Genomic DNA, 13,583 nt, shown 5'->3' with positions numbered 1-13,583 from the left:
CAGACCCTATTTTTCTCTTTTACACACTATTTCAACAGCTTGTTTTCTAGTTTCCAGAACCTTATACTATATCTAAGAAGGCTCTGAAAACCAAAATAAAACATTTCCATAATACAAAATGTCATACAGAACAGGTAACAAAAGTAACTGTTAGCTTTTCTTCTAGTACTGACATTTCCTGTGTAACTCCCCTCCAAACGCTTTCACTTAAACTTCTATATTCTGACCTTCAATTATAACCATTAAAGTATGTAGCACATGTAAATTAGATGTATATAAAAGTGAAGGACTGTCTGGCAGAGCCACTGTTGTATGCAAACACATACATATGCCGTGGAGGAAAAGGGCAGCTCTTTAGGGAGCAGTTTCCAAAGGGAGTCCCAGGATTGCAGGGAACATAGACAAGAGGCTAAGTGGTCCAAATCAAAGATCAGAAAGAAATGTCTTAAAGGAAATAGGAACAAATATCTTTGGGGTGTAGGAAAAGGGCAGAAAATGATGGTGAGAATATCTTACTTGTGTATATGTGGTGGCTGGTTGAGTCTGAAGAACTATTAGCAAGTCTAGATTAGGATGGACCAGTAATACTATTTATAGCAGGACTTCTGAAACTTTAATGTGCCAGTGAATCATCTAGAGATGTTACAATGAATATTAAAATTCAGGGCTCAGGTAGAGCTTAAGAGTCTGCATTTCTAACAAACTCCCATTGAAGCTATGCAGCTTTGAGCAGCAAGAATTTATAGTAGTAAACATGAACATTTAAAGCATGTGTTTAAGGGGCCTTCCTGATGGTACAACACAATCAAGCTATCACCAGCCATTACAGCCTGAGTTCAATCCCCAGCCAGGGAGGTGGCCCACATGGCACAGCAGACCTCTCCTGTCTTGTCTACTGCTCCCCTCAGCAGTGTATTTCAGTCAATCCACCTGTTTTGCTCCCCAGTCCATCTCTGATCAGTTCTCTTACCCCTGGCACCTCTGGCATGCACCCCAGTTCTTGTATGCATAAATAAATAACTCCTTAAATTTTTTATATAAATAAAAACAATCAGCGAATTAGTGTTTCCCAATAGGTATATTTTGTGGGTTTATCAAAGGGTTTAATTGTGAAATTATTCTTCCGTTTACTCTTGGTTGATGACAATGAAACACCTCAGAAATCAAAACAAGGGAGACATATAATACTCCTGTTCAAATCAATAATGACAATTTGAGAGCACATTATTGTTAGATGTCTGTATTCATAACAAGATAACTACTGTGTTTTTTATAACAATATATCTGCACATGTAAGAACTTCCTGTGGATAGAAATGTTCCATATGTAGATGGTGACCATAAGTCATTTGAGGTTGCTGAGCACTTGAAATTTGACTAGTATAACTGAAGGATTTTATCTTATAGAATTTACTTAATTTTAATTTTAATTTATGTAGCCATGCCTGATGGTTACCATGATCAATAAACTTGTTAGCATGGCCAAAAGAAAACCAGATTTCTTTTTCTCTTTTATTTATTTATTTATTTGTTTGTTTGTTTGTTTGTTTATTTGTTTATTTATTTATTTATATCTGATGATGGAAGAAGTCTCTCTGTAATTGGCTATCTATCTATAAAGGAGACCCTACAGTTTCCAGATCACACTCTGAGAACTGATAATAAAAGGAATTTGTACATAGGGCCCACTAAGGAGTGGACTCCTTTCTCTAAAGTGGAGTTCTTATACTGAGTCATCATGCACAGAATAATGACTTGAAATGGATCATCCCACCAAGGAGCCCATTTAGAGAAGTAATACCTACTACACACACAATCACACTTGGACTTTTGAAACAGAAAATTAGAGTTTGAACTTTAATGTATGACCTCTGACAAGTCACCTTTGACCTTTAGTTCCTAATTCTCTTTGTAAATTGGAGTTTGTATTATCTAGTGTGAAAGGTGTTAGGAAGGTAAGTTTTTAAAGGACTTCATAAATTTTGCAGCCCTATGCAATTAGCTAATTATTAGTCACAAGAAGGGTAGTTAAATGCCATAATGAAAACAAAATCCAATGAATTACCTAGACTCTCTTGTACTGAAATGATGCTACATGCACATGGTTTTGGAATTCTTTTGTAATGGATATTTCAGTTCTTCATATGTGTTGTAATGGGGTTGGCCTTCAAAGAACAAGAAAGCCAAAATCATTTGGGAGAACGATGGTAAGGAAGGAATGCTTTATTTAGTAGTTTTGGACCTGGTAAGCATCCTCCCTGCTAAGATTATACTGAAAATAAAGGAAATCACAAACTGCTCATTTCCCTTGTACTCGTTGTAATCTTGTGGAAACTTCCTGTAAAAGGCAGTTAGAGCATTAAAAGTAAACTGATTTCACACTCACAGGATACTACCAGACCAACAATTGCAGTCCTTTGGGAGAAAAATTAAATAGTACCCTTATCCTTTATACTTTGTATTAGTTTGGAGAACACGGAAACCCTGGTGGTGGAGAAACAGACTCATGCCAGAGGCTAGGAAACTATTTAGTAACATGGTTACCATTTAGTAATTCCACTGAGAGGCAGAGCTCATTAGCTTACAGACTGGTTACACTACAAAAAAAAAAAAAAAAAAAAAGGGGAGACTCATTAAACAAAGCACAGCATGAAAATAGGGTCTTCTTTGATCCAGTCACATATTAACCACGGTTCTAAATTTTTATAACATCTGCTAATGGGTAACATTAAGAGTAATTTTAGAAATGGAAATGTGTTCATATATTTTCTATACTATGAGGACATCAACTGTTGATATGGCTGTCTCCTCTTTTGGCTTCTCAAATACACAAATAATTGCTTATGAGCACCAACAGTGTATGTGAGAGGCAACCTTGCACTACTGCTCAAGTCCCAACAGGAAGTGAAAGGGGACCCCTGGCTTCCAATACAACTTCATTTTGACATAAAATCTGGAGTTAGGCACAATATTTCACATGGAAAACTTCTATTACAGGCATATCTCAGAGATATTACGGGGTTTGGTTCTAGACCATAAAGATATCCCAGTAAGTGGAGTGACACATTTTTTTTAAAATTCCTAATGAAAGTACTAGTTATATTTAAACTATACTGTAATGTATAAAGTATGCAATAACATTATGTTAAAAAATGTCATTTCTTAATTAAAAACTACTTATTGCTAAAAGAAAGTTCTAACCATCATCTGAATCTTCAGCAAATGGTTATCTTTTTTTGCTGGTAAGAGTCTAAAAAATGCTGTGTCCCAAAGTGCAATAAAGTGCAACAAAACGAGACATGGCTGTATTTAAAACCACTGAAGAGAATGCTGAAAAGTAGAAAATGCAGTCTCTGCCTTCAAGCTGCTTAAAATTTAACTGGAAAAACATCTATCCACCCACAAAAAGTTGATTAGTCAAAAAAAAAAGATTTTTAATGCAAAGTAAAGGAATTTGAAAAGACAAATTCTGAGTTCATCAGAAAGATGATCACGATGAACCGAGTGATCTGGAATGAAAACACGCTTTGAACTGAAGAGCTTCACACTACCTGCAGTACCCATGAGGCACCATTGCTGTGTGTGTGAACCCTGCTGTGACCTGCCTAGAACCCAGAAGACTATGTTGTGACCTTTAAATGCTGTGATTTCTTATCTTAGATGGTATCCTATATGGAAGGTCCCTGACTTACAAGTGTTTTTTATTTATTGATGGTGTGAAAGTGATACACATTCTGTAGAAGCCATACTCTGAATTTTGATCTTTTCCTGGGCTAATGATTGTCTTGTGATGTTGGGTGGTGATAGCAAGCCTAGCTCCCACTCAGCTTCCAAATCACTAGACAAACAGTTTATAGTCTGCAAACTGTTTGTCACTTTCAGCACAGTATTCAATAAATTACTTGGGATAATCAACACCTTATAAATAGACTTTGCTTAGGTGCTTTAAAGCTCAACTATAGGCTCGTGTAAATATTCTGAGAATGTTTAAGGTAGGCTAGGTTAGGCTAGGTTATGCTGTTTGGTAGCTTATATGCATTAAGTACATTTTTGACTTAGCAGTGTATTTTTTTAAGACTTGGTTTTATTTACTCAAGAACTGCGACATAAGGGTGCAGACCAAATACTTGGAGGTGGGTGAGTGTATGTGAGAGGACTCTGACTTAGTGATATATATATATATATATATATATAATTTTTTTTGACTTAGCGATATTTTTAACTTACAATGTGTTTACTCCTGAGTTAACTCCATTATAAGTTGAGGAAGATCTGCAATGGTATTTACTTGGCAATTGTGTTACCATGGACACTTTTGATAATAAATCATCTGTGACAGATTGTTAAATGGCTGTGGCTAATTCCCAAAATGAATACAATAGTATTGAGAGCTACCTGTGAATATCAACTATTCTGACAACTTCCTTCATATAGATTCACCTGAGAAAAGACAACCGAACAAATACAAGTGTTCCCTGCCCTGCTACCCTAAGAGTTCTCAGAATTCTTCTAGACTAATACTCATTGGTAATAATACAAATTACATGGAGTTGGAACTTAAGATGAAACAGATCTTTCTCTGAAAGGTAAACTAACCTTTGGGTCTTGACCAATAAACTACCTGAGCCTACGATATACTTTGGGCCAGGTTTCAATTAAGATTGTGTTTGGAAATAGGATTAACATTGGGTTGTTGGACAAGTCATGATGGATTTTTACATAGAAAACATAGGAAAAATATGTCCTGACTTTTCCAACAACCCAATAGTTGCAAGGAAAGAGGAAGAAGACTGTGAACCATGAAGGGCCAAGTATGGGACATACTTCTGGTACAGAAGAGTTGCCAGTCCCATTCTAGATCTGCTAATCACAATCTCTGATTGGGTCTCTAGGGATCTACCCAACTAACCCATATCCAAGGTTGTTTTAATCTGCGAACACAGAATCCTATGCAAATATAAGTGGACCACTGAAGTTCAAACTCATGTTGATGGTTCAACTATTTATAAAATGGTAAAGAGAATGCACTCATAATCAATCCATAACTAATCTTGTTTCATCCCTATCCTTACCTATTTCTCCCTACTCTTTACCCTACTGGATTTTCTTGAAGCAAATCTCAAATAGCTTATTGCACCTTAAACATTTCAATATGTACTTCTGAATGATAAGGATTTAAAACACACAAACACAACACTAATACTTAAAACAATTTTTTACTATCACCCATTGTCAGTTAGTGCTATTTCCTCAATTATGTCGATTTTTAAAATATTTGTTCAAACCAGCCTCCAAGAATCCAGAATCCACATACAATGCATTTGGTTCCCAAGTCCAGGAACTGGGATAAAGAAGGTAAGGCTTCTTGAGTCTAAGGCGGTTGCTAATAGAAAGTCAGACTAGAAGACCCCTGAGCCCTAAGCCTCATGTCAGGACAACTTCTAATGATTTCAGAAAAGAAAGCTCACTGGCATTCTGGATAGACCAAGATAATTTTTTTTTAAGTTGGTAATAATTTCAACAAGTGCATGAGAGAAGAGAACTACAAATGCACTGTTGAAAAGAGCACAGAAGCATCCAGGGAATGGCATGGAGAAGACTACTACTGACAATGATTGGTTTAGTGACCAACTTTGGCCATGGGCTTAAGAACAGTTTAAAAAGCATTCTAGGGCTATTGAGGGCCCTCCCTGGTGGCTCAGCAGGTTAAAGCACAGCACTAAGAAGCTAATCCACTTCAGCATGAGTTCAATCCCTGGCCCTGGAGGTGACCCACATGGCACGGCAGACCTCTCCTGACCTGCCCACTGCTCCCCTCAGCAGTGTACTTCATCGATCTGCCATTCTGCTTCCCACTCTGTCTCTGGTGAAGCCTCTTACCACCCCTGCACCTCTGGCCTGTGCCCCAGTTCTGTATGCACAAATAAATAAATCTTTAAAAAAAAAAAAGCATTCTAGGGCTATTGAGCATATCTTGCTGCTTTAGCAATCTGTGTAAAAAGTGGCCAGCACAATGCCTTGCACATACATGACAGACAAAACATTCATCACATATTCTCCCAGAGCTTATAATTATTTCCCTGAGGCATTTGAACCTCAGAGTCAAATCTTCTTCGAAAGAATAAGGCCTTTGCAAATGATCCAACTTTCCTTGTACTTATTTAATAATAATCGCTCTGAGAGCTACCCTTTATTGATGGCTAAATGGTAGTACCACACAGGAGAAAACTGGTATTTGATGAATAAATGAACAAGGATACTGAATGCTTTACATTAAATCTGCAGAGCAAGATTTAATGGTAGTCAGTGTTGATTACTATGCTCCTTAACAAAATTATAGTAAAAGTTAGGATTTATTGAACTCAGTTTGTTCTAATTTTTTTATTATTTATTGTTATTAACTCACTAGTCAGGACAGCAGCTCTATGAATCAGGTACTATTATTCCCATTTTATACAGACACAGAGTTCAAGCAACTGATTTAGAACACACAAATTATGTGATGGGGCTTGATTCAGCTGTGACCAATGGAAGGAGAGAAGGCCACTACCAACATTCCCAGGTTCTGCACAGGAACAAGATAGAAATCCTAGGTTCAAAGGAAAAAGAGGAAAGGTGTGACTACAGCAGATCACCTCACTTCTTCCTGTCCAACATTGTGTCTCCTTCACTCCAAATAAGGGCAGCGCTGCTGCCCGGACAGGATACAAGAGTTACAAGAGAAACCTCAAAAATTAGCGGCATGATTTTGCACCTTTATTAACTCATCAAACATTATTAAGTGCCTACTATGTGCAAAACAGTTCACAGGCTTCAAAGTATGCGCTCCTGAGAACAGTACTGAAATTTTCTGGAGAAGGATGACAAATGAGAAGTGCTGGCTTGTTTGGGAGGTTCTTGCGCTTTTTTCCTTCCTCCGGAATTATTTTATCCCTCAAGGTGGCAGGAGCTGCAATCTTCATTCTCAGGTTGCAGAAATCTGACAATGAAAGCAGTGGATATAGAGCTAGATTGATACCTAAGGGAGATGAGTCAGGAACTTTGGAGCGCTTGTGACTGTGTCCCAGACAGAACATGTATAGTTTGTTTTTCTATGTAGAAAAGAGAAAATAGAATTTGCAGAGCGAGGAGCTTGAATGCTCTGGTCCCTCAGACCCTAGTTTGCAATCCTCAACCCTAGCAGGTTTCAGTCCAAAATCTTTTGAGATGAAAGTATACATCGTTTTCTAACAATGCAAACGTGACAGCTGCCAATTCAATAATCGTTCCGCCTCCGTTCAAAGCAGTTCGTGCCACAGAGGCATCTTCTGCGCTATAGTTATGCAACCTCACTTCGCAGCGGGAGTTATTTCCTGTGCTTCTGGCTGCGCCAGATTCCTGTAACACGCCTACCCCGGGCTTCAATGGAAGTCGTTCTCCATTAACAACCACTGTAGCTTTCGGGAATGAATGCCCAGCACAGTAATGCCCCTTGCGCAGTAAGAATCCAAGGTATTATAACTATTTCTCTAACACACGCGCGCGCGCGCGCGCTCCCGTTTACATACACACACCACAAACTCCTGCTGTGCATGCAGCTTGGGGACTGCAGCAATGCAACCAGAGGGACAGCAGGCGGAGCTCTCTTTGTACAGTCCCTCCCTCTAACCCCCACCAACTAAAGATGAACTCATGTTAGTTCCATTCTTTGCTATGCAAGGAACACACGCGCGTGCACACACACAGACACACACAAACGGCAGAAATGAGTAGGTTCCAAATCTCATCCCTGTGCATACTGTCATTCTGGCATCTGGGTTCAAACAATCCGGATATTCCAAAGCGAGTAACGGGAGTAGAGCCCCGCAACAAGGCAGCCTCCCAGGCAGCTCGCCGTGCAGCTCACACCCCCGCCCCCTTTCGCAGCGTGCCAAGAGTTTGGAGCGCGCGCACGCAGACCAAGCACAGTGCCTGTCGTATCCCTCCGCCTCCCTCCTCCTTTCCCCGCTCAGTGGCTCGACAACGATTTGGGAAATGAAGGGAGGGGGGAACTACTTTCCTGAAACTTGCTATGCTGCACACGACTTCGAGTTGCAGTGATTCGCCCGGAGGCCGCAGCTTTTAGTCTTCTTACCCACACGCCCTCACAACCCAGTCACCCCGCTCGGCGACCTCACCCCGTGCCCGCTCTGGCCCGGGTGGAAGCAGGCGCCCGGGAGAAGTCGCCAGGGACTACTTCGCCTCCTTCTCCCGCGGGCGCCCCCGGTTCGGGCAGCGGCGGCGGCGGAAGGAGCGGGCGGCGTGAGCGCTTCCGCCGCCCCCCTCGCGGCTCCCCTCGGGCGGGCGTGAGGAGCTGCCCCGCCGAGCTACTGGTGGGCACCGGCTGGCGGGGACCTGCGGCCGCTCTCGTCGCTCTCCTGCCGCGGCCCGGGACCTTGCTCTCCGGGCGCGCCCGCTCGTCTCCGGCTCGGGTTGGGGCTCTCGCCGGCCCCCGCCCCACACGCTCCCCTCCGCCCCCTCCTCCCCCTTCTGAAGTCGTCCCGGCTGGAGCGTGTCTGGAGGAATCCGCCGCGGCCAGGCCCCTCACCGGTTCTACTCGTTTCTGAGGACCGCCCGGTCACCGCCGGGGGTTGAGCGGGCAGCCGACGGCGAGGCGGGAGATGGTGGGGTGGGCTCGGGCAGGACCGCGCCGCCGCTGCCCGGAGCCTGGGCTCGGCACCCCCCCGCCGGCCCCCACCGAGCGGAGCTCTGCTTCCTCGCCGCATCCCTGAGGGAAGCGCCGCCTCTGCTCCCGGCTTCTCCGCCCGCCCGCACGCTCCTTCCTGGCCGGACCCCGCTGCGCTCCACCCCGGTGACCAGAGGAGCAGCTCTCCAGCCAGCCTTCGCAGACCCGCTTCCTTTTCCTTGCCCACTACCCTCCCGGCCTCCTCGGATCCCCGGGCTGGGCGCTGAGGTGGGGGAAGAGGCTGGGGTCGCCACGGAGGAGGTTGTTGCCGCCACCCCCTTGTGGGGGTGGTCGGAGTTCCCGGCTGGGGGGGCACCGTTCCGAGTGAGGCATCCACCATGGTGAGGCCCCTGAGCCGCTGCCCCCGCGCCCCCCCGGCCTCCGCTGCCTCCTGCCCGTCGGTGCTGCTGCTGCTGCTGCTCCTCCGCTTGCTGTTGCTCCATCTCCAGATCGGATCACGGTGAGGGAAAGATGAGCGAGGAGACGGCGACTTCTGACAACGAGTAAGCGCCTCATTGATCTTGATTACTTGACCCCCCTCCCCCCCATCCCTTCCCCGCACTCCCCTAGACCCTTAAGACTTGGGTGCCGAAAAGCTTACAGCCCCAGAGAGTTCGATGCATCTAGTTCTGAACATACCAATTGATTTCCTTAGCCATTTTATTTAATGGCAGAACCCTCCCCACTCTAAGTTGCCTTCCTCTGGGGTGGGGTATTGAGTGTTGGGGTGGGGTGGCACTCGTATACCCTTGAGATCTGCTCAAGTGGATGCACGCAGGCCGGGTGGTTATTGCCCCCTTTGCTGGACGACCCCTGAGCTGCCCTTTTTCACTTTTGCATACCAATTAGCACACCCCGAATACCCAGCCTGCTGCTTTAAAGCGATTTCACTTGGAAACTAATGTGTGGGAGCACCTCTTGCTGCAAACTGCTCTTGAATCTTAATTCGATGAGTCAGTGACTCTTAATACCGATTAAGTCTTCCCCTCCCCCCTTAAACTTATGACCTGTGAGATTTTTGTAAAAAATGTAGCTAAGACATTTTTAGAATTTAATAGGATTAAGACACCTCGGGGGGGGGGGAGATGTTGAACTATTATATTTTACCTTGGTGAATAGTGGGCATGTTTTTATCAAGAACATGTGGAAACTTAAATGCTAATTTTTATCCCTAAGCTGTATGGTTTACATTGACTTTATGGCATTTATATTACTGAATAAGTTGATGTGTTCATTAATTTCTAGAGCTTCCCGATTTAAGTTTTTGTTTATTTGGGCTGTGTTTTCTAAATGAAATACTTTGCCTTTTAAATATTGCTGAACCTAACAGCTGCCTGCAAGTATAATCGTGCAGTAGCCTTTTTTCTGTGGAGACGGGATTTAATTCCACTCAGAATATTAGCATCCGTTTTCTTGTAATTAAGTTAGTTTTGTTTACCTTTGGAGGGTTGGAAAGAGTTAAATGAATTAAGACTAGTCCTGGGATGCATTCCTTTAAATAAAGTGCATTCCTCAAGTCTGACCTTTTTTGAGAGAACTTTAAAGTCCCAAACCTAAGTCTGTTTAACGTAAAAAAGCTCGAAAAATGTCAAGCAGCGTTCCCCCCAGACGCCCCCCCCCCCAACACACTCTTCTGATGAGCGTGTGGGAGAAGGTAGATTGCTGCAGTGTCAGTGCAGTCAAGAAGCAGAAGTGGCCGCCATGTTCTCTCTCTTTTTGTGAATCGTCCTCATTTGCATAGCACAGTCTTCATTCATAAAAAAAATAATTAAACACCCATCACCTTGGACATCTTGAAAGGATTTCCCAAGAAAAAAATCGATATTTGACCGTCCATCTTCTGTCCGGTTTTAAGTTCAGAAAGTAAGGGAAATTCTAAGTTACATGTTAAATTACAAGTCAAGCACACACAAACAACTACCCCTGTTCTCAGAATGTTGACACAGTTATGTGGGAAATATCTGTTCGGGGAGGTGCTGGGATCACGTGATCGCCTCCATTCATAAAATACCTGGCTGTCCATTCACAGTGCAATACACTGTCTCACTGCTTTCCGCAGATTAGTCCTACTTTGAGAGAGATCAAGAAGTATCTCAGATAACAGTTAGGAGAAAAACTGCTAACATCCCTGCACTTAATGACTGTAGTTTTTACTGGTCTCATTTTGGAAAGTAGCTTGGATAAAAATGTCAAGTTTATTTTAGAGGTGGGAAAGGATTAGTAATCATATTTAAAATAAAATATTGTCTCCTTGGTGCAGCAAATAGAAAATAAGGGAGAATGTGAATTGATACACATGTCAAATATATTGTTTCTAAATGGGTTCTTTCTGTAATACTTCTCAGGGACAAAATGAGAGTGCAAGTATTTGGCAAGGTATTACCAGTCTATGATACATCAAGCCATTACAATACCAAAGAGTAAAAATTCCCAGTGTTTTAACCCCAAATATGCTGGTATTTGAAACACCAGTTTTTATTGAGAAAATTGTTTTTAACTTACATTTAATAATTAATATGGAACTACTTGGAAATTTTCTCACCCATACTTTTAAAATTCTGTTTCCACAAATGTATCCTAGTTTTTAAAAAATATAGAATAGTTTATTTTTACATCATTTTGTGCATTTTTCCATCTCAGTAGTTATCCTCATGGGCTTCCCATCACCAAATCACCCGTGTGCCATCACATTGTCCAGGGTATCCCCCCCCCCCATTAAATTTGTCCTATTTTAACTAATGTTATTCCCTAAGAACTTTCTTGTGTTGTTATAGGACATGAGTAATTAACTTTTTTTATTTTTTATTTTTTTTTTTTTTACTATTTTGCTATGAAGTGTTGACTATTCATAGGGACATACTCCTAAGGTTTAAGGTTTTACTTTAAAAGATCTATTTTTGAAAGTGATGTGTTCATCTGGAAATCTTTAAAATGTGATAGCTTGAAATGGCAATTCATTATTTAAACCATACATATTTTGAAGAAACAAGATATATTACTGTAGATGCACTTACAGCTTTAGCATGGTTTTAAACTGCCATGTAATGTGAATTTTATTTGTGCCTTATGTGTGTGTATATATATGTATACACATACATACATACATACATATATTCCTTTTTTTTAAACTCACAATTTAATTGCAGTAGAGACTGTTCTTAACATTGGAATGTTTTTCTCACATATCTTGGGAAATTGTAATCTTATTGAGAGAGCCATTGTGGTAAAATCCTTGTAAGGTCTTTAGAAATCTCATTTTGAAGTCCTCTAGTGTATGTCCTCTTTGAAATTTGAATTCTGTGTAGAGAGATAGACAGCTCTCAGAAGTTGATAGAGAATATAAATTTAATTAAGACTTAGTGAAGATTATGTTGTATGTAAAGCTTTGTTTTTATGCAGTGCCAAACTCGGGGAAGGTTGGTAGAGTTTATTTTTCTTCTCTAAACTTTACTAGGAATTAGAAGTGCATTAAAAGAATAGTTAATTATTTTTGTTAAATTGAAATTTTAAAGAGTCCCCTTCATGTGGAATAATGGTTTATTTCAAGTAATGTACAAATTGTCTTTAAAGTGAATAAATAATTATTATTTGAATTCCTACTTCAGATAACAAATCTTAACATTTAATATATAAGCAAGCCTTATCTTTAAAGCTGAATTTATTCATTTATTGGATTTTTACTATGTGCCCAGCTCTGTGATAAATGATTTTACACAGGTAGTATGTGATTTATTATGCATGTACATTCTCAGCAGAATGGCATTGCACTGTAAATATTACAGCCTAATATACTGTGAATATTTTCCTGTCATTAAATATTTCCCGGAACATACATTTTAATGGCTACATTCTATTCAGTTTACAAGATACTTTAGTTTTTAATCTGCCTACTATTGTTGGATATACGTCTGGTATTTCTGAACAACATGGCTTTTCATATGAGTTCTTTCTTCCTTCTTCCAAATCGAGTACTTTTTCCTTGAGAGGTTGTATAAGGATAGAGTTAAAATATAGGCAAATTTTGGGCCCTCCCTGGTGGTGCAGCAGGTTAAAGCATAGCACTAAGGAGCTAAAGCCACTTCAGCATGAGTTCGATCCCCACCTGCCCTGGAGGAGATCCACGTGTTGCAGGGCAGCAGCAGACCTCTCCTGTCTCGCCCTCCGCTCCCCTCAGCAGTGTACTCCCTGGATCTGCCTGTTCTGCTCCCCACTCTGTCTCTGGTGAATCCTCTCACCCTCCACATTTCTGGCCTGTACCCCAGTTCTGTATGAATAAATAAATAAATAAATCTTTAAAAAATATATATATAAGGCAAATTTTAAGGTTTGTTCTTTTTGCTAAATTGTCCACTAGAAAAGAGAAACGTGGTGTATAAGAGGGTTTATATTTGAAATGTCTGTCCAGCTACTTGAAATTCTTTTTGCCAGTTTTAAAAGTGAAAATAAGGTGATTTTTTCCCTGTTTTTTAAAAAGTGTGTTGGATTATAAATGATCAAAAACACGTGTTAGGTTGTTTTAAGCTTCTGGACTTTCTAAACATTATACTATAATTAGAAAAAGTGGTCATACAAAATGCATTTATTTGCAGGTAGTTTATTTATTCTCACCAACTTCTATACACTATACACCTATAATGTAAAGTACTTTGGTCTGGAATTAAGAGATGCGTTTCTGTCCTAGCTGTCACTAGGACATTATGTGGAGATTATAAACACTTGATAGTTGTTGTAGGCCTCAGTTTGGTCATTTGTAAATGAAGGACTTTGAAACAAGTGTTCAAATTGTACACAGCCCTGTGCTAATAACTCGAAAGTAATATAGTAATAGATACATTGAAAGTCTTTAGATTTTAACATGTATATTTGTTAACTGAATAATT

At 40.9% G+C, this 13,583-nt stretch overlaps 1 protein-coding gene and 1 long non-coding RNA gene across 2 annotated transcripts in view; one reads left to right on the top strand and one right to left on the bottom strand.

Annotated features, from left to right (window-relative positions):
• Positions 1–8,636, bottom strand: part of LOC105853997 — a 49,265-nt gene extending 40,629 nt beyond the window's left edge. Inside the window, exon 1 of the long non-coding RNA XR_001145727.1 lies at positions 8,566–8,636. This is a non-coding gene — a long non-coding RNA (uncharacterized LOC105853997). The remainder of the gene's footprint in view (positions 1–8,565) is intronic.
• A 499-nt stretch (positions 8,637–9,135) lies between these two features.
• SPRED1 (sprouty-related, EVH1 domain containing 1) overlaps positions 9,136–13,583 on the top strand; it is an 85,874-nt gene continuing 81,426 nt past the window's right edge. Inside the window, exon 1 of the mRNA XM_012728688.1 lies at positions 9,136–9,206. Coding sequence (XP_012584142.1) covers positions 9,175–9,206 — 32 coding nt within the window. The 5' untranslated portion in view covers positions 9,136–9,174. The remainder of the gene's footprint in view (positions 9,207–13,583) is intronic.

The sequence above is a fragment of the Condylura cristata genome, unplaced genomic scaffold, assembly GCF_000260355.1.
Source record: "Condylura cristata isolate star-nosed mole 26May11 unplaced genomic scaffold, ConCri1.0 scaffold00023, whole genome shotgun sequence".
In the NCBI taxonomy this organism is placed as follows: domain Eukaryota; kingdom Metazoa; phylum Chordata; class Mammalia; order Eulipotyphla; family Talpidae; genus Condylura; species Condylura cristata.
The sequence above is the reverse complement of the archived record's forward strand: the minus strand, read 5'-3'. Positions and strand labels throughout refer to the sequence as shown.